This window comes from Odocoileus virginianus, chromosome 12 (assembly GCF_023699985.2).
Source record: "Odocoileus virginianus isolate 20LAN1187 ecotype Illinois chromosome 12, Ovbor_1.2, whole genome shotgun sequence".
NCBI classification, from domain to species: Eukaryota; Metazoa; Chordata; class Mammalia; order Artiodactyla; family Cervidae; genus Odocoileus; species Odocoileus virginianus.
In genome coordinates, this window is record NC_069685.1 from 12,083,209 (window position 1) to 12,105,393 (window position 22,185).

Consider the following 22,185-nt stretch of genomic DNA (forward strand, 5'->3'; position numbering starts at 1 on the left):
AATAAATTCTGCTAGTGTTAGAAAAACACTGCAGATCAAATGCAGGCAATACATGAAACATATTCTTTTAAGAAATACCTATGGTTGTAAATGATTCAGCTGATATTGTACCAGTCCAGAATTTACTTGAAGGTTCCACACCCATGCTCCCTAGAAATGGCAGTGGGCAAGCAGCTTTTCTACCTTCAGTTCAGTTCAGTCACTCAGTCATGTCTGACTCTGCAGCACGCCAGGCCTCCCTGTCCATTGCCAACTCAAACTCATGTCCATTGAGTCGGTGATGCCATCCAACCATCTCATCCTCTGTCATCCTTTCTACCTTAGCCCTCCTTCAGCTGTTGGAAATGTGGGAAGGTGACCATGCTCATTTTCCCTAAACCCACCCCCAATTCCAGGGCCTTTATGGAACCTTGAAGATCAGATCTACTTCCAGTTCACATCCGCTGCCTTAGCTGTGCCATGGATGTGCTCCCCGGGGCTCAACTTACTGCTGATTAAATCCTCTCTTCAGAGCATCTGTTTCAACCTTTCCACGCCTCCTCAGTCCAGCCTTCGGGGCCGACCTCATCTCGCAGGCACCTAATAGCTCTCTGTTCTAACATGGCCTTCCTCACTTCCTCCTGTCCCCACTCACCATATTCACTTCTCCTTGTCTCCTACTCACCACTCAGCTTTTCTAGCATCAGAACTCTGTGCTTCCACTTTTTCAGTCCAGACTCTCTAACTCTTGTCTATTGGCTTTATGAACCCTCCCCACCAAAACTTCTAAGGTCACCAGGGACTTTCTGAGAAACAACAGTAAACCTTAAGTTCTCACCCTTTCTCTATCTGTTCTCTTCGTGTTGTTCATTAAAACCCCCTTGTTGGCAGTCACTGTTTGGCTTCAGTGATTCTTTCATACTGTGTTAGTTCCTTTCTCATCCTCATGTGTAGGTATATGTTCAATCGCTCAGTCGTGTCTGACTCTTTGGGACTCTGTGGACTGCAGTCTGCCAGGCTCTTCTGTCCACGGGATTTTCCAGGCAAGAATTCTGGAGCCGGTAGCCACTTGCTCCTCCAGGGGATCTTCCCAACATAGGGATGGAACCAGTGTCTCTCACGTCTCCTGCATTCTTTACCACTGAACCACCGGAGAATCTCCTCGGGTGTGTGCTTCAGTGTAAATTCTCTCCTGGGCCTTGGGCGGTTGAACTGCTTGTAGGTTGAGATCTCTAAGAGCTAAAATCCTAGGGGCAAAACATTTCACTTTTTCAGTGTAACATAAACAAGATCTTTAATGACTGGCCCCCTTTCCCCTTTCTTCTCTTCACCATTGCAAATTGCCCTACAGTCCAGCTACACCGCATCTTCTGCACCCAGATGTGCCTAGTTCTCCTTCATCTGCCCCTTCTGCCAGTATACATCCTCTCCCACACCCATCCCGGGCCAGTATCGTCCCTAGTGAGCATCCTGCGACTGAGCCCAGAGGCACCAAGTCCTGGGTTGGGAAGATCCCCTGGAGGAGCAAGTGGCTACCCGCTCCAGAATTCCTGTCCTTCACCATCTCTCAGAGCTTGCTCAAACTCATATCCATTGAGTTGGTGATGCCATCCAACCATCTCATTCTCTGTTGGCCCCTTCTCCTCCTGCCTTCAATCTTTCCCAGCATCAGGGTCTTTTCCAATGAATCAGTTCTTTGCATCAGGTGACCAAAGTATTGAAGCTTCAGCTTCAGCATCAGTCCTTCCAGTGAATACTCAGGACTGATCACCTTTGGGATTGACTGGTTTGATCTCCTTGCAGTCCAAGGGATTCTCAAGAGTCTTCTCCAAAACCACAGTTCAAAAGCATCAATTCGGCACTCAGCCTTCTTTATGGTCCAACTCTCACATCCATTCATGACTACTAGAAAAAAAACATAGCTTTGACTAGACAGACCCGTCGGCAAAGCAATGTCTCTGCTTTTTAATACACTGTCTAGGTTGGTCATAGCTTTTCTTCCAAGGAGTAAGCCTCTGCAGTGATGACCAGTGATGACCAGTGATGCAGTCACATGGCTGCAGTGATTTTGGAGCCCAAGAAAATAAAGTCTCTCAATGTTTCCATTGTTTCCCCATCTATTTGCCATAAAGTGATGGGACTGAATGCCATGATCTCAGTTTTTTGAATCTTGAGTTTTAAGCCAGCTTTTTCACTCTCCTCTTTCACTTTCATCAAGAGGTTCTTTAGTTCCTCTTCACTTTCTGCCATAAGGGTGGTGTCATCTGCATATCTGAGGTTATTGATATTTCTCCCGGAAATCTTGATTCCAGCTTGTGCTTTATCCAGCCCAGCATTTCATATGATGTACTCTACATTGAAGTTAAATAAGCATGGTGACAATATACAGCCTTGATGTACTCCTTTCCCAATCTGGAGCCAGTCCAAAATTGAGGGCGGGGCTAAGGATATACTCACTTGTAACACCCAGTACAATGGCTGGTGTCAGTAACTGCTTAATAAATGCCAATTATCATCTCTGAAAGAAGACCAGCCTTCAGACCTGAGTTTCTCATCACCTGCTGCATATCTCTCTGCTAAGTTATCATAATCACCTAGGTCAAAGATAAACTTAATTTACTTATCAAGGGTTAGTACAGGTGACTTTCACTTTCTTCTTTTTGTTGGACTTTTAAAATCTTGAGTAAGTAAGAATTTAAAGTCACCTGTACTAACCATTGCTTCCCTGATAGCTCAGCTGGTAAAGAATCCGCCTGCAATGCAGAAGACCTGGGTTTGATCCCTGGGTTGGGAAGATCCCCTGGAGAAGGGAAAGGCTACTCACTCCAGTATTTTGGCCTGGAGTATAGTCTATGGGGTTGCAAAGAGTTGGACACGACTGAGCAACTTTCACTTTCAAAATTATTTATAAAAATGGTCTGGCTTTAAAGAGTCAATTAATTGCTTAAATCACATTCGTTGGCAGGTAACAAAAATCAAAGTACATGAAGCAGAAGAGGGGATTCTCCACAGATTCTGGCGTGTCCCAGGAGAGCCAAGAACAGGACTCTGGCAGCACTTGGGACATCCTAGGCCTGGAAACCCAGATTCCCTGAGAACGCTGTCTCTCTCATTTTTCATCTCCAGCCCAGACAGCACAAGAGATGGCAGCAGGCAACTCCTCTAAGATTTATCGTAGCTTCAGCCAGGCACTTCCCTACTTCCAGTCCCTGAACAGACCCCCGCCTGGACCATGTGATAGCAGCCAGAAGGAATATCACGTTATACTGTATGGAAAACCCCACAAGAAGCCTGTCGGTTGGAGGCAGGTCTTTAGAAATTGGTGGACAGATGCTGGTGTGTTTCAAACACCAGGTAGCTATCATACAGACTTTGACTGTTCTCTTGCCTCAGTTTCAAAATGCTTCCAGCTTTCCGGGTTCAACCTTAAACACAACTTTGTCTGTAAAACCTTCATTGATCTCCACTCAGCCAAGTCTGAACTCTTTTTTTAAAATTTTCTTTGTGCTTCTCTGTGCTTTTCATTTTGCCTTATTTTATAGTAAGTTTACATGTCTGCAAAATGACAAGAGTAAGAATATAATAAAACTAATTCTAGGTATTAAAATCAGATCAGAATGAAACTCATTCTAGAATTTTAAAATCAGTCCTATGCTACCTAGCTAGGACTGATGAAGCTGAAGTTCCAATACTTTGACCACTTGATGCAAAGAATCAATTCATTGGAAAAGATCCTGATGTTGGAAAAGATTGAGGGCAGGAGGAGAAGGGGGTGAGAGAGGATAAGATGATTGTATGGCATCATCGACATCATGAGTTTGAGCAAACTCCAGGAGATAGTGAAGGATAGGGAAGCCCGGCATGCTGCATTGCATGGGGTCAGAGAGTCAGACACAACTTAGCAATTGAACAACAACGATACCTAGCTAGGTGACTTTGGACAAGTTATTTCACATCTAAACTAGTTTCTTCATTTAAAAAAAAAAGTCAAAGACACAGTAACTCACATGTTCTTGCGAGGATGGAAGACATTGTGTGGGAACTCTAGGCACAGAGCCTGGCTCATTACATACTCATGAATTGCTAGTTTTTTCTCTTCCCATTTCCCATGCTGGGCTCAAAAGTCCTTAAATTCAGAATTTTCCATTGTGCTTATTAAATGCCTTAATGGTAAGTAGGTCTTCATCAAATGTTTGTTGAATTGAATTCCTTTCAGATTGTCTTCTGAGCCAGATTTAACCAGTAGTACTAATACTCATGAGAGGTTGACTAAATCGCCACAATAACCCGTGAGATAGACTTTATTGTCTCTATTTTTACAGCTGAGAAAACAAGTGCAGTGAAGTTCAGAATTCGCTGGAAGTCCAGTCTGTGAAGTAGCAGGGTGAGGCGGTGGCTCCAGGGCCTTCCACCTCTAATCAGCCCAGCTAGTGGTTTCTTAGGGGCAGAAAACACGGCTACCACGAAAACACTTCACATTAGTTAACTTTTTGTTTGAACTAGTTTACATTTTTCCTAGTAAACCAAACAAATGGTTGCTTGGCTTTCTTATTCCTTTAATGAAAAACTTCCAGGAGACTTAAAAGCTTCCTATGGCTGATGACATAGGGTTTCGTAGCTAGCACTAGTGGTAAAGATACATGGGTTCGATCCCTGGGTCAGGAGGATCCCTTGGAGGAAGAAATAGCAACCCACTCCAGGATTCTTGCCTGGAGAATCCCAGGGACAAAGAGAAGCCTGGCGGGCTACAGTCCCTAGGGTCACAAAGAATTGGATACTACTGAAAAGACTTAGCACACACATGGCTGATGAAAATGGTCCCAGGATTTTTCCAAAACTACCAATAATTGCAGTTGAGCATGAAGGGCTGATAGAGGCTCCATACTGCCAACTCCTAAGGCCCTGGAACATTTGGGAGTTTCACCTGGTAGATTTCGAAGCTGGCTGCCTGCGTAGCAATACCACTGGCACAACTGTCCCAATAGGCAGCCCCAGGAACATGGGAAAAGTGAAAAATAGCTGTCCACTAAGAACAAGGTGAGAAATACTGACCTGAGCTCTTTATTCTTAGATAATTTCCAGTTATACTTCATTGCTGAAGCCTGATAACTTTGTTAATTTTTCATTTTTTAATTATGTACTTGGCTTTGTTAGGTCTTAGTTGAATCATGCAGGATCTTTCCTTGCAGCATATAGAATCTCTAGTTGTGGCTTGCAGGCTTAGCTGCTCCACGGCATATAGGATCTTAGCTCCCCAACCAAGGAAGATCTTAACTCCCCAAAAAAGGATTGGACCCATGTCCCCTGCATTGCAGGGTGGATTCTTAGCCACTGGACCACCAGGGAAGTTTGTGTTAATCTCTTTATTATAGTTCACTCATCACCATGGGCTTCCCAAGTGGTGCTAGTGGTAAAGAGCCGGCCTGCCAGTGCAGAAGATGTGAGAGATGCAGGTTGGATCCCTGGGTTGGGAAGATACCCTGAAGGAGGGCATGGCAGCTCACTCCCATACTGTTGTCTGGAGAATCCACAGACAGAGGAGCCTGGCAGGCTATGGTCCATAGGGTCGCAAAGAGTCAGACATTGCTGAAGGGACTTAGCACAAATGCATAGCAATCACCACCGAGTATCCAGATTACCTGTGCCAGGAATGACTTGGTAGGTGAGGGGGAAAACACAATGCGGAGAAGATCCAAGCAAACACTGACCACGTACTTGCATGGCAGCTGTGTTTCCAAGGTATATTCACACGCATTTTTCTTCCAAGAGATCCTCTCCTCACCTTTGTGGCGAGGACATAACAACATTATCTCCATTTTACATATGAAGGTACAGAGGTTCACAGCAGTGAAACCAACCAGCAATGCACGTATGAATGTGTTATGACGGAGGTCTTCCATCTGACTCCCTACGCTTACACCATGATGTGTTTGGAGACAACAAGATGAAGCAGAAATTTCTGCTTGGTCATAGTTTGGAGAATAAATGAGGCTGATAAACACCCCGGGGAAAGAGGTACAAAAATGTACAGGAGAAACAGTGGGATCTGTTTGGCCAGGGAAGAATCTGAGTCTCCCCAAATTTGTGTCCTTCATGGGCCAACTCAGTGTTGGGGCTGAGAGAATGGGATCAGCCAATCCCCAGGAGAGGGCAGAGGCAATCATTCTGTCCTGTTGCAATTCTAGTTTTCCTTCCTCCCCCCATGTCACATACGTCCTTTCACAGTCACCCTTGCATCCTCATCTGAAATTCAGTAATTGGGACTTCTGGTTGACTGAGAGGTATACACCAATGACAGCTGCTGCTGAAATTCCTCACATAAAAAAATCTTGTGCATGTAGATCCGGAATTTCAAGTTGAGCAAGTCTGTTTTTTCTTCACATTTAAAGTTCATTTATATCCTTTCTTTTCTGATTTAAAGTGACTCTGCTCTTTTGGGGCTTCCCAAGTGGCGCAATGATTCTGCCTGCCAACGCAGGAGACCTGGGAGACTGGGGTTCCATCCCTGGGCTGGGAAGATCCCCTGGAGGAGGAAATGGCAACCCACTCCAGTGTTCTTGCCTGGGAAATCCACGGACAGAGGGGCTCCCTCTGCAGCCCATGGGGTCGCAAAGAGTCAGACATGATTTAGTGACTGAGCAGACATGCACTGCTCTTTTCATGACTAAGTCTCCCTGCCTCTGCAATTTAGTTTTTTAGTCATTTAGTTATATTTGGCAAAGAATATTTGAGAAAAATCTCTCAAGAGAGTAGTGAATTTTATGAATCCTAAAATCTTATGTGTGAAAAAAGGAAACAACAAATTTTTAATCAAAGTAAGCAATAATGACAGGTTTATTTAAAATTTCCAGTAGAGAAAACCCACTAGTTTTGGAATAAAAGTACTCAATGTATGAGAGCGTAAGTGAATATAAAAGATTAGCAGAAGAAAAACAAAACCAAACATAGTACAAAAAAAATTTTTTTTAAGTTTGAAATTGGTTTAAACAGGGATGTTCTTTAAATCCTCCAAATATTTAACAGGGTTACTAGGTTTGGCAAATAATTCACTTGAAAATTAAAGCCTACTTCTGTATTGTAAACTCCATAAAAGCTCCTTATTAAATTCAAGCAACTCCATTCAACTGGTATTGAAGTACATAGGCAGTCAATTTCAGAATAGAAGGAATTATTCATTTGTTCTCACAGTTACATGAATTAACCAGCTGCATAACTTTTTTTTTTTTTTTTTGGGAGAGGATGAGATAGAAGATGCAAAAAAAAAGGGATAAAATCTCTAAAAAATTGAAACACAGCAAAATTCAGACATTAGTTTGTTTCTTTAAAGCAACAAACTGAATTTTTACAGTATATTCTACATCTGTCGTTTCCCTCTCCCCCCGCCCCCTTCAATACTCCTAAACCCACTAGTCTAATCAATTCTTAACTTTCAAATATCCTGTACATATATATTTAGCAAAGAGCGTATGTCTAACATTATTCTGACAGCATTATGGTCAGCATACAATTTTAGAAAGATTACTATGTATATCACCAAGATTAACCTTTACTTAAAAAACAAACAAAAACCTTTACTAAACGAATAGTTTTAAAATATTATGAAAACCCACGAAGAGAAGACTCCACGCAGGCTCTAAACCTGATAAAAACACACGTCAGAAAGACTATTAATGCTTAACTTCTGCCAAATGATGATCTTAAAGTGCCAAACACAAAAGACTTTTAGGATCATTTTTCCAATAGGTGATTTGTCCCTGGCTTGGCCTTCTCTCCTTTAACTATACACAAAGTCCTGCTAAAAAGTATGCGTTTTAGTTGATTTTACAATCCAATGTTACAATGTAAACTAAACAGGTTCTTGATATCAACAGTGTGTTACCCCGGTTTTTCAATTTCTGAATCCAACAGTTGGTCACAGAGGTCAAGTATTGTCAAGGCTCCTTTGTCAGTTCAGATGGTTGTCTGACTCATCCATCCTTCAAGTACATGCAAGGCTCAATAGTTTTCCAGAGGCAGAAGCCTGAGGCGTTTAAGACACAGATGAAATAGGGTTATGAGGTGAGCCCATCTGGGTAAGAACTTTATCCAGCCACTGGAGGGGGCCGTGCAGATGGATCTCGATCCAGCAGGGGGTGCTAGTAACGTCCTGGCGGTGGTATTCTGCTCCCCAGCCCTAGAAACAACAGTGGAAGTCATTGAACTTGCTTGACTCAGGGGTTCACCTTTACCGAGTAGAAGCAGCTCATACAACCAGACGCTCCGATTAAAGATAAGGTTCTCTTCACAACACAGATGTGGACACACGATTCGGCAGACAATGTCACAGCTCCCCAAAGACCATATGTGGATTCCAGATTAAGAAGCAACGTCTTAGGGGACTTACCTGGTGGTCCAGTGGCTAACACTCCACATTTCCACTGCAGGGGACTCGGGCTGGATGGATCCCTGGTTGGGGAACTTTTGATCCCGCATGTTATGCAGGATGGCCCCCCCCAAAAAAAAAAAAAAGAGTACAAGTCTCAGGGAATGAAAGTTTTAAACTACATTATCAGGTGTTAACCGCTCAGTCGTGTCCGACTCTTTGTGACCCCAAGGACCGCAGCCCGCCAGGCTCTTCTGTCCAAGGAATTCTCCAGGTAAGAACACTGGAGTGGGTTGCCATTCCCTTCTCCAGGGGATCTTTCCAACCCAGGGATTGAATCCATGTCTCCTGCACTGCAGATTCTCTGCCGTCTGAGCCACCACATAAGCCCAAACTACATTATAAGGCTGTTGTAATAGCCACTTTCTAACTTTCAGTTTCATTGCCCGTTATGTTATTGATACTATGATGACAGGTATTGTTAAATTCTTATCATCAAGAAAATAAGAAAAAAAAAGGTATGTAAGACAAAGTGACATTCTGTTTCTCCCTACTCAGCCGCTGACAGTTCCCTTGCAAACACAGAGCTCCTGACCTTTTGATCTCTAAGGGAATCTGGCAGAAGCACAGAAGTATCCAAAAATCTATTAGTAACACCTAACCAGTGACTCGGATCATTTGTACAAGAGGGTAGCTTGCCAGAGACCTTCAGGATTACTGAATTAGGACATAAAGGTTGACAGAAGAAAAGTCTCTATGAAAAAGAGAAAAATAATTTTGCTATTGCAAACATCAAATCCTTACAGGTGTGGTGGACGATGGCATATGAGATACTGATAAACCCTTGTTTCCTGAGAGATGTCAGAGAAGGCTGGGTTCTCTTTATCCATCTCAGGAATTTTAAGAAATGTATTTGAATATCAGAACTTTCAGAAGAAACTTGAAATATATGAACCGCATAGGTATAAACATCCATGCATCTGTACATATATCAACATACTGCTAATTTTAATTAAAAGGTTTGTTTAAGTGCATGTTTCCTGCACTAGACAGTAAGTTCTTTGAAGGCACACAGACTGGACCTCACTTACTTTTTATCTCAAACATCTAGTGCAGTGATTGGCACAAAGCAGAAGCTTTAGAGATGCTTGTTGAGCTGAAATGACTTAGAACTGTCAGATATGGGGAGTTTACTCTGCAAATAACTTATAAAATACATGTTTAAAGTCCAAAATTGGTCATCTTCACAAAATAGTACAAAATCGGCTATTAATATTATTGAAATGTTTTATATCCTTTCTCTAAGATGCTGAGGGAAAAGTATGCTGTGCTTATGCTAATAAAGAAGAAGGCTACAGTGATCATATTTTTTGTTGCTAATGTAGTAAGTAGCTGCCCTTTATCATGTCAGCAAGAGGTTAAAATGTTTAACTCTCCAAATCTAGCTTCTCAGCCTTGTCCTTTACAGCTTGTATAACCCTTCATTCCAGTACTTATCAATTTATATTATAATTAAACACAGACTGACGCCATCAGCATCTTGGAGCTAGAGACTTTAGGTGTTTTATCATCTTTGTACTGCTATTTTGGAATGGTGCTAAAAAATGTTTGCAGAATGAATGAAATGCTAATCTATTTTTAATGCATATCTTTGATTATAAACACTTTTTATTAGTGTAAAGGTGGTTTTCACTTGTGTAAAAGTAAATAATTAAAAATCTGTAAAAGTAAAATCATTAAAATTGATTGGGTAATCAATAAGAAATAAGTTTGAGAAGAAAGCCAACTGGAGCATTACAGTCATAAATTCTCCTAGAGTGGTCCTTTGATAATAATAATGGACTCATCAAGGGACTCCAGTTATGACTGAAGTTACCTAACTACAGCCACCCATTTTAAAGATAATGAACAGGGGGATCAGGAAGGAATCTCTGGGCCTTAATCACACGACAGACCTTAATCACACGACAGAATTAGAACATGGATCTTCATGTTTTATTTATTATATTTCCTCCCTATCAATAAAAACAATAAACACAAACAATGCTGGCAAGTCACTGTCCTAATTTTAAAATTCACTTTAGTCAAAATGCTAAGTCAAAAATGAGGGACTTCCCTGGTGGTCCCTGATGCTGGGAAAGATTGGGGGCAGGAGGAGAAGGGGATGGCAGAGGATGAGATGGTTGGATGGCATCACCAACTCAATGGACATGAGTTTGAGCAAACTCCGGGAGACAGAGGACAGGGAAGCCTGTCGAGATGCAGTCCAAGGGGTTGAAAAGAGTCGGACACAACTTAGTGACTGAAGAACTACAACTGGTGGTCCAGTGGTTAAGACTTCGCCTTCCAATGCAGGGGCTATGGGTTCGATCCCTGGTCAGGAAGCTAAGATTCCACATGCCTCGTGACCCAAAAAAACAAATGATAAAACAGAAGCAATATTGTAACAAATTCAATAAAGATGTTAAAAATGGTTCAATTTAAAAAAAAAGAATAAAGTTTTAAATAAATTAAACCGTGCACATTAATAATGGATGAGAAAGCTCTTTGTAGTCTCATAGGTATACAGTATATAGGAAAACCACTCTAAAAGGTAGGAAAACCTTCTTCAATACTTGAAAGGTACCAGACTTGGCTATAAGAAACTGCTGAATTATGTTTCAAGAAAACAAACACTAAGAGAACACAGTGAAACTCTCCTAACATGACTCAGAGAAGTAAAGAAAAAATGATTTTCAGGGAAAGTTATCTTTGATGTAAAGGATGATTAACAAAGTAAGGTTCTGAAATTATCCTCTGTAATAAATTCATCACAGAACAGGTCTAACAACAAGTTCAGTGAGCTTCTGAGGAGAGGACATGAAAGGTGATTGCCTCGCCCAAATATATAATTAGTTTTGCTACTCAGGGTAACAGAGGAGGAAAATCTATGTTTGAGAATTCAGAGACAAGTCAGCCACAGTAAGTTGGTGGTGGTGGTGGTTTAGTCGCCAAGTCGTGTCTGACTCTCTTGTGACTCCATGGACTGAAGCCCGCCAGGTTCCTCTGTCCGTGAGATTGTCCAAGCAAGAACACTGGGGTGGGTTGCCATTTCCTCCTCCAGGGGATCTTCCTGACCTAGGGATTGAACCTGTGTCTCCTGCGTTGCAGGTGGATTCTTTACCACTGAGCTACCTACTGACTTATAAATTTAATCAGATATTTGAACTTTTTTTATACTTTGATGGCATCTTAAAATTTTTAGTTCTCAGAGGCAGAAGAAGAGGCAGCAAAGAGGTCAATTCTAGTGAACAATGTCTGTAACCTTCACCCTCCTCAAACCTAACAGCACCATCTTAGCGCTGAGGCAAGGGCCTTATTAAACTCTTAAATTATAAAAAAATCACAAGCTTTGCTGGAACCACTAAAAAAAATCCTCAACCAATCAAACATAAATCTCAGTGTGATGAACTTTTGCTTTAAAAAAAACTTTGACTCTACAAAAAAAATCACTTGCTTATTGCTAAAACAAAATCACCAAGTGTTTATCATCATAAAAATGCTAACAAATATAGAATTAAAAAAAAGGGGGGTGTGTTTATAGGATTGATCTCATAAGACAACCATGCATTTAGAGTATATATGTTATATATATAAAACATATTCTAATAATATTACAATAGATAAAATAGCACTACTCAAATAAGGAAGTTTTAAAAAACCTGCTATTATTAACATTTAACACAAACACTCCTACATTCCAATGATATTTTCCCAATAGGTGACATCTTATTAAAGGTTAAAATGGCTAGATAATAAGTTGGTGTCTACAGACATGTATCAAAAGGATACAGATTTACATATAATGCAGAAGTGCATTAAACCCTGACCAGAGGAATCAAAACCACTTACCTTCACAAAGCTCATGCGAATAGTACACATTTTTGTGAGCTCATAGACCGTCTCGAAGCCGTGGTTCACAGACTGTGCCAGTAGCTGAGCAAACTCTTGGTTATTAAAAATTTTCAAACTACACCCACTCGGGATCTTGCAAACAGTAGTGGGATGAAATCCGTGATGGTAGTTGCAGTTCCGACTTTGCACAAAAATACTACTGTCACTGAGGCATTCGGCATATACCTCACCTCCAACATAATAAAGATGAACTCCTGCAGGAAGACAAGCATACGGGGTGGTTATTACTGCTTTTCACAGCTGACAAGCATCGCTGTAGCTTCAGAATGTAAATTTACACGGTTATTAGATAAACATTCTCTAAGTCTTGCACAAATGATAAAATCTTAGTTAACAATATCAGTTAATACAAAGTCCATATGTCAACATGCATGTCTAGACAATTTCTAGAAAATATTTAATAACACAGCAAAGTGTGTTAACTTAAAAATCAGTTAACAGAGGGTAGCAATTTCATTTTGAAAAGCATTTAATGCCCTATTTGGCCATGGATTGAGAGCACAGTCTCACTTAAAAAATAGAGCATAATAAAGCTGGACTTGATTATGGGATCCTACACATATTCATCACATAAGCTCTCTTGTATTTATTTTGCAGCTAAGCTGTTCAAAAAATTTTAGGATAAGGAAAGGGAGGATCAAGAGGAGTAAAAAACCAGAAAACCACAGGTGGAGGAAGTATTGCTGAGAGCTGAAAGAAGAAAAGGTCCAGGGAAAAAAGCCCAGAAAAAATCATTCAGGGTAGAATATGAACTTGCTGAATTATCATCTGCTCCAAACTTCTTCCGGTGATATCTTGAGTACCAGGAGTGTAGGAAATTGATCTTATCCAATCCTTAAAAAAAAAATGAAAGGGGGGAAAAAAAAACACCACTCTGACAAAGCCCCATATCATTACAGGCCACCAAGCAAAGAGTCACATCCCACGTGGCTTTCAACAGCGGACCTTGCAGGTAACTCTGGCAAGGCTTAGTCAGCGCCAAAACCATTGTCTCATCCAAAATACTGTGTGCTGTGTTTATAAGTATACACAATGGCTAAGATTCCTGTAACAATTACATCGCTGCTGGAGCAGAAGTCCATTTTTCTGTCTGATGTAGAGAAAACAATTTGAGGGGGTGTGTGTTTGTTTTTTTACTTTTTTCCTGATTATAAAACTGAGGAATTTTCATTTTAGAAAATTTAGAAAGTTAAGCAAAATATAAAGAAGCAGAAAACATGATCACTCTTTTAGTGGACCAGAGGTAATAACTATGAATACACATCATTTGGGGTCTTGGGTATCACCAAACTTTCTTTGCAAACATTTAACACATTTCCATGACTGAATGAACACAACAATTTATTTAAAGGATTCTCCCGTTACTGGACCATTCTGTCAATGCTAATTTTCTGTTATGATAACAATGCCATAATCAATGTCGCTGCATAATTCTTGATAACATCCTTAAGAGAGACTTCTGGAAGTTAAGTCATTGGATCGAAGGCTTTTGATTCACTTTGCCAGAGTGCTCGTGTCAATTTACATGTCTCCAGCTGCAGATGTGTACCTTTCTCATTTCACCCTTGCCAGTACTGAGTCTGAGTTTAAAACACAACAAAATTCCCCTAATTTATAGCTGGAAAACAATATTGTTCTAATTTGCACGTGAGTCTGGATATAGCTCCTCTGCTTACTCACCACCTGTGCTGTGTTTCTCTTGTGGATTTACTGTTCATATTTCTTACCTATTTATCCACTGGAGTTCCTGTATTTTAACATTTTTTATGAGCTGCACATATAGGAGAGATATAAATAATTTATTTCCTATTTGTTTCCCTGCTAGTCCTTTGTCTTTTAATTTTATTCACGCTATTGTTTTTCTTTAACCCACAGAAGTCTGAAATCTCTAAATAGACAAATCTCTTGTAAACTTTTCTGTTGCTTTTTATGCTTAGAAAATCTCTGCCTCTCTGATCAGCATGTTTTCTTCAAACTTTTCAATAGCTTGCCTTAAAATAATTCAACTCATTAACCCACCTGCATATATGGAATGAGGTCAGGATTCGTACTCTTAGTCTCCCTGCAAAGCTAACTTTGTTATTACAGGACAGCTGAAACAGTCTACCAATTTGTTATGTTTTACCTAACACACATTAAACTTTTATATATAGTACAGTCTGAATTTATTTTATTCAGTTGCTTTGTCAACACACTAATTTACTCCTCCATTAAAAAGTTTAGCTATTTTCACGAAATTATACCCAGGGATTCAACCTGAGTCTCTCAAATTGCAGGCAGATTCTTTATCATCTGAGTCACCAGGGAAGCCCCTTTAATACACACTTCCAGAAAATATGCATAATATACATCTTCCAACTATCAAAAAACATCACACTGTGATTCTGACATGGATTGTTTTAAACTATGAATTAAATTAGGAAGAATTAGAATATCCTTATAATGCTCTCACAATATTAAGTCTTCTCTGTAAGGAACATCGACTGCCATTTATTTATTCAAATTTTCTTTCTCTCTCAGTTAAATTTAGTTTTCTTTATATAATTCTCATATATCGCTGGTTCAGGTTATTTATGCATTCTGTTGCTACTTAGAATGTGATTTTTTTTCTCTCCATTATATTTTTCTAACTGGTTATTGCCATATTAAAGAAAACTGACATACAATTTCTAAAAATAGATTCTTTAGCAGTTTCTAGATAAACAATCCTATTATTTTATTAGACACAATCACCGTAAGTAATTTTGAATGAGTAAAAATGGAAAGACACTCATAAGTTTCTGGTATGACTGAAAATTAAAAAAGACTTCCTGGAAAGTAATTTGGCAAAATACATCAAGAGTTTTTGCCCTTCTAATTTCACTTCAAAGCCGATCCCAAGAATATTATCAATCAATCATATCATCTACAAATAATGGTAACTTGGCTTATTTCCATTATTTATAAATCTTCATTTGAGTGCTTCTAGTCAAGGCATCTGGAACAATTTTAGCAGCATTCTCAGAATCCATGTTTTCTTCCTAATTGTTATTAGGAATGTTCCAGAGTACAATGGCTTTTTACTACTATGGAGTAATGGTCAACTTAGAACGTAATGAAAAATATGCTCCTCTGTCCCAAATGCATGCAAAACTGTGTTTATATACAGTTTCAGGGGTTTACAGACCACAGGAAGATATCTATATGCTATGAACCTAAGTTCTGGCATTCCATCATTAAATGTGTAGTTTAGATTTTTTTTTTTGCCTTAACCATACTAAGGAACTATCTATCAATTCCTGCTTTAAGAGGAGTTATTTTTGTTTCCAGGATTAAATGCTCAACTGCATCTCCAATGTCTTTTAAGGATCTATTAAATAACCTTTTAATTTGGTTTAAATTTCACAAGAGGTCATTTAAAAAGTTTTACTCTGGAAATAATTTCAAACTTATAGACACAGAACAAACAACAAAGAAAAACAGAACAAAGAACACCCGTATAACCATTATCCAGATTCATCTGTTGTGAAAATTTACTCCATATGTTCACCACGGGTACCACCCTCCACCTATTCTTCCACACACACCCTCATATACACACACCCTCATATACACACACGTGTGTATATATTCTGACAGAGGACTCTCAGATGGATAGATCTCTCTCTATTGATCGATAAATATATAAGACACATATGATTTCTTCCTGAACCATTTCACAATGGCCCTTTACCCCTATGTATTTCTTAAGAACAGGAGTCTTCTCTTACAAGACACAGTACAGTTAGCAATGCCAGTGCACTTAACATTGATATACTATGTCTATTCTTTATACCACTCATATTCTAACTTTGTCTGCTAACCCAAGAATAACCTTTGTAGTATTTTTTCCCTGTCTGGTACAGGATCATGTCCAGGGTCAGATTACTACATAACTGTGCTATCTCACTAGCGTCTTTTAATTTGGAATATTCTCACATCTCTGTCTTTTGATATTGAGATTTTGGAAGAATACAGTCCCTCCTCACCCTTTTTAATACAGTGTTCCTCATCTGCGGTTTGTCTGAAGGTACCCTATGATTAGACTCAGATTTGCATTCTCAACTGGAATTCACTGTGGGTGATGTTACCTCCTCACCAGGGAACCACAGCTGCAGACATGACAGCCATCTGTCTCTCACTGGTGATGGTTATTTTGATCACCTAGTCAAGTTGTTCTCCAATTTCTCCAGGATACATAATTGATTTTTACTCTCCCTTGTAAGTAATAGGCAGTCTGTGAGGAGATACTTAAAAATCATACAAATACCCTGATTCTCATAAAAAAATTCTCTCTATACTTAGCATCCATTGACAATTCTTGCCTGATGGGCTGCAAAATGGAGACTTTCCACCAACTCACACTATATTTAGCCATCAGCTTTCGCCATTCATTTACTTACCTATTATTGCTATGGACTTATGAATTACTATTGTTCTCCAGTGGTTTAAAACTCATCACTATATTTATTTAATTATTTCAGTGTTTCAATTATCCAAGTTGGCAGTGGAAATCACTCCAAGTTGGTTCCTGTGACATGTCTCCATCATGCGTACATATTTCTTTACTTTTGGACATAACAAAACATTCTATGCTCATCTTGTGCCCACCTGTTCCAGCCTTGAAATCAGCCCTTTCTCCAAAGGCTGGGTTCCTCTCTAGCAGCATGGTGTCAAGAAAAGATGATCTGATCACTGGATGTGCTTACTACTGCTGGCTATCTTTGCCTCTTGACCCTTTCAGCAATAAAACTTCCACAGGGTTTGTTTTTTACCCTCCATCACGTCTCTTATACCACAGCGGAAACCCAGGGTCCCCACAACATCCACACATTTAGTCACCTGCTTAATTTTATAATATGAATACATCTTAAAGTTTCATAACTGTTTCCTTCATTCTGCCACTAAATAAAGACTACTCAAGCGAGCGCAGGATATGTTTGTTGGCACTCTACCTTACCTGGCCCAGGCCAAGGATATGCAAGTACTATGTTAGTGTCGTTCAGTTGTGTCTGACTCTTTGTGACCCCATGGACTGCAACTCACCAGGCTCCTCTGTCTACGGGATTTCCCAGGCAAGAATACTGGAGTGGGCTGCCATTTCCTGCTCCGGGGGATCCTCCCAATCCTGGGATTGAACCCAGGTCTCCTGCATTGCTACTATATTCATAAGTTATTCTGAATTTTTTTTCCCCAGTAAGTTAATGTATTCCACTTAAAATACATTAGAGTTTACTTGTTTGCATTTGCTTTTAGTCGTAGGTTGTAAAGAATTTTTAACAGCTATTTCGTCCTGCAGCAAAACATGACAGAAGAGTATCCCCAAATAGCACATCACAATTTCAACTAATTAAACGACAATTATGAGTCAGTAGACCACAAAAATCACTGATTGGGAAATGAACTTCCTGATGACACAAATTAAAAAACTATTTACAAACAGGAGCAGGTGCATATTATCTGGCGCTGGCTCCAAGAATGACTGTCGTTCAGTTCTGGGGGAAGGAGAACACGACAGACAGACGTTCAAGGGAAGCGCCAGTGAAGGCTCACCTTTCCCAATGTGCCGCCTGGTGTTTTCGATGGTGGAATTCCGGTTAACGTTGGAGAGCAGCCCGAGGCAGAAGCGGTTCTTGTTGTTGGAAGGATCGGTGAAACCGTCCACCAGCACGCTCGTGGAGGAGGCGTGGAACGCTTCGCCCACACGATTGTTGAGCTCGTAGTAGACAATAGAGCACCAGTGTTTCGGTTCCTCATAAGCAACTGCCTGAACATCTGTAAGAAGGGAAAGCTTAGAGTCAGCCATGAGGAGTGCCCCGGGCGTTTGAAAACTGAAACTGTGGCGTAAAGTTGGCTCAGGGTCATGGAATGAAGATGTGACACAGCCACCACTATTATCAGGTACGGAGTTCATCTCTGATCTCGGAAGCAGGGACTCCTTGCTAAGTGGCGCATTCACCTTTCATTGGAAGATAATTTTCTCTGATGGCTGTCGGATCAACAAGACGACAGCTAAGCACTCCAGCAGTATGGCTGGACACTCCCAGGACACTGCTGGCTCTATAATTTGCCAAAATGGAAATGACCCCACCACTGACCCTGGCTCACCATCTAAAGAAAGACAACAAGTGGCAAGTGAAAAAGAAACAAGTGGGGAGAGAACAATAGAGGACAGGAAATATGCCAAAGGTGCTGGCACAAAAAAGGAATGACTCCGGACAGCGCCTCAGTATGCCGATGCTTTCTCAAAGCAATGAAAAATCAGTTTCTAATTATTGATAAGAAGTTACTTGACTTCACGCTGCCAATAACTCTCACAGTTACAGCCTTGCTCCAGTCCTCAAACTCAGGAAGAAATCTTGCCAGCTGGCCATTCTTCCTGGATGAATCATATCTCTCTCACCCAGATTTCATGCTAACTTCCTTATATTTGCTTTAAGTCATGCAGAGCAGGTGTGTTTTGTCTCTCCATTCCCAGAATGGGCCAACAATGGAAATTACCCAACTTTACTGACAGGATGCAGCTTGTTAAGTCAAATCTCTTAAGACTAACAAATCTCCAAACAGAACATACTTCTAAACATTTGCAACTAAAAGGTTCTAAAGATAAGTTCCTTCTGCAGTAAAACCTCTTATATCACTGCTTTAGAGATTCCAGGAATACAAACCATATATTTCCACTGTGCCAATATGTAATGATCTGAAGTTTTTTTATGAAGCCTGGAGTATACAATCATTAAAAAAAAAAAAAAGAAAGAAAATTCATGTTGGAAGCATGAACTCTGTTAAAGGAGAATGACCTCTGTGTTCTGAACATCAACCTCAATGAATATTAAAATGCCCTTTACTTTAGAATACGGTAAAGAAATTAAGAAAAATAATCATTAAAAAATCCATCCATACATTAGCTGCTTTATACACCTAAGCAGGTGAGTTGAAAACAAACACCATCTTCCATGATTGCTAAGTGTCATCCCATGTCAATCAGCCTGTTATATCAATTAGCAAGGTTTGTTCAGATTTACAGGTGCCAAATCTTAAAGAAGGCTGCAACGTCATTAAAAGAAGGCTTTAATCAGCTACCAGGATCAAAGTACTATTCACCTAGCTTGGAGACTGACAATTTTTTTCTGTAAAAGGCCAGTAAGGTCTTAAGAGGCCATATGGCCTCTGTGGCCGCTGTTCAACTGTGCCCTAGCTGTGCGAAAACGGTCACAGATAATACATAATGAATAAACATGGCTATGTCCCAATAAAGCTTTATTTATACAAATAGGTAGCAGGCTGATGTGGCCCGTGGGTTGCAGTGTGCTGACCCCCTGCTCCAGGAAAACCACCAAGGTTCAACAAAGCCAGCAGTCCTTAGAAAAACATTAACTGTAAACTTACTTTCTAATGGGGAAGCAATTTTAAGCCATTTAAAGGAAAAATCTGAAAGCCGATTAAAGGTCTGTTTTCTGAAATCAGACAGCATGGGCTTAACAACCGTGGCCACAAGTCAACATGCTCGTAACTGTTTCAGGCTGTGTTCATTCTCTTCTGTTCCCCAAATACACATTCCAAAGCTGTGTGAGATAGGAGTGATTTTCCCCAACCAGAATCTTTGTCAGCTCATAATTGTATGTTTGAGAGGATGCTTCACAGATTATCAAAATCCAGGGTCAGTAAAAAAATGAAACACATAGCCAATAAAACAGATATAAGAATGCTCACACCTTAAAAAGGTGTAACTTCCAATTGACTGCACTGCACATTGAAGGAACGTTCTCTGAGTTCATCATCAACTTTGAAAAGCTTAAAGAGTATCAGCAACTTCTGACAAAGTCTGAGGTTATTTCTAGTCCTTTACTTAAAAAAGTGCTAACAATGAAATAAGACGTACCTAATAAGGAACTTCTATTTTAACTTCAATTTGCATCGTTGTTGTTTAGTCACTAAGTCGTGTCAGACTCTCTGTGACCCCGCGGACTGTAGCCCGCCAGGCTCCTCTGTCCATGGAATTCTCCAGGCAAGAATACTGGAGTGGGTTGCCATTTCCTACTTGAGGGGATCTTCCCAACCCAGGTTCTGAACCCGTGTCTCCTTCACTGTAGGCAGATTCTTTACCCCTGAGCCACCTGAGAAGTCCTTCAATTTCTATTAATTGAACCATGCACGCAGGGAACAAATGCTATTAGTTTTGTTCAGCTGCCACGATGCTAGATGAGGGCCAGAAAGAAGATGGGGCTTATGAATATTTGTCCTGACAACAAAAGAAGCTTTTGGAAAGCTTGATATATGCACTTTTCATTTTGGAAATCACCAGTGAAAACTCTAATTTTATACTGACTTTCCCCCCTCCTCAACATCCCTTTGTCTTTCACTTAAAAATATTCTTTTATCATCAATTTGGAAGTATTAAGTACTAAGGCTCTAAACAGATGGCTGCACAATTATATTTAGACTTTATTAGCTAAATCGGTATGTCTGTTCTTCATATAAAAGGCTTATTTGTAATCCAAGGAATCTTTCCACTAAAATTCTCTTACTGTAAGTGCTCTTTTTCAAACAGCTATCTTTTTCAAGACTAATAAAAATTTGTGAGAGAAAGCAACATTTGGACCAAGAACTTCAGGCTCTAAAAAGAGAATAAGCAGCACTTCATCTTACCTCCTCTGTTGATTTCTGAGGGCAGAGAAGGCGCCATCATATTTGTGTCCATGGGTTGAGAGCCATCCTGGGTCATAGGGTCTTCAGGGGGCAGGTAAGCAGGTGGGGGTGTATCTGCTACAAAATTTGGAAAAAAAAGACTTGTTTATCCTTAGTAAACACACAAGCACACAAGCTTAAAACATATATTCTCTTCCACGCAGAAATTCTTAAGAAATTAAGTGGCCACTTCACCCTCCCCATCTGAAGACTGGATGATACAGACATTGGGCTTGGTGTATGCTTTTTGAAAATGGCTACCATCTCATATTCTTATATGACTGTAGTGAAAATTCAGTGGGAGGAAAGCATCGTATACCAGTTTTAGAAGCTGTCTGCTTACCCAGAATCACTCCTTTTTAAAACAATCAGAAGAGCATTTAAACATGCTTGCACACAACCCACTTTCACAGGACCTCTGCATTTTGTCATTTCCCTGGTGGATGGAAAACTTTTGAAAGCTACACAGGACTTCTTCAGAAAAGGAGCTTCAGGGTCTCGTGCACTAAATCTATGGGCTCTTAGGAATTTACCAACTGAGTTTCATGACAGCCAACTTACTGACTCAAACTGTGAATTTCCATGACTTCATGAAGTCTGCTAGGACCACCTAACTTCCTATCCACTCCTATCACTAGCCTCTAGCAGCAGAATAAGAGGAAATAAATCAGTTTGTCAAACAATCATCTATTTCAGAATTTTTGTACACATTCCTTCTGGAAAGTTCACAATCAACTGGCAAATAAGACGCAAACAACGTGATTTTTGAAACAACACTAACACAAGTCTTGTGCTTTCACATTTTTCACTTTTAATTTTTTTTTGATGTGGACCAATTTTTAAGTCTTTACTAAATTTGTTACAATATTGCTTCTGTTTCATGTTTTGGTTTTTTGGCCATGAGGGGGATGTGGGATCTCAGCTCCCCAACCAGGTATTAAACCTGCAGCCCCTGCACAGAAAGGCAAAGTTTTAACCACTAGACCCCCAGGGAAGTCCCAGTCTTGTACTTTCTTAAGTAAAACAAAGGGTATGGCTTTCCCACAAATAATCCTTCGTGATGGAAAAACAAGTTCCTCAAGGGCCATGGCGAGCCCATGGTACCATCTAGCACATACGGCAGTTTTACTTTAACCCGTAGCCTGGATGAGTAGTTGACACCACTCAGGGCAACCGCCAAAGAG

At 40.2% G+C, this 22,185-nt stretch overlaps 1 protein-coding gene across 5 annotated transcripts in view; it reads right to left on the reverse strand.

Annotated features, from left to right (window-relative positions):
- Positions 1 to 6,782: 6,782 nt before the first annotated feature.
- SMAD1 (SMAD family member 1) overlaps positions 6,783 to 22,185 on the reverse strand; it is an 83,836-nt gene continuing 68,433 nt past the window's right edge. For 4 of the 5 annotated variants that reach the window (XM_070474802.1, XM_070474801.1, XM_020910706.2 and 1 more), the window contains exons 4-7: positions 20,963 to 21,079; positions 17,867 to 18,088; positions 12,233 to 12,489; positions 6,783 to 8,152 (exon numbers count right to left, since the gene is read on the reverse strand). In XM_070474802.1, the coding sequence (XP_070330903.1) occupies positions 8,009 to 8,152; positions 12,233 to 12,489; positions 17,867 to 18,088; positions 20,963 to 21,079 (740 nt within the window). In that variant the 3' untranslated portion in view covers positions 6,783 to 8,008. The remainder of the gene's footprint in view (positions 8,153 to 12,232; positions 12,490 to 17,866; positions 18,089 to 20,962; positions 21,080 to 22,185) is intronic. The other variant, XM_070474803.1, reaches the window with a different exon arrangement.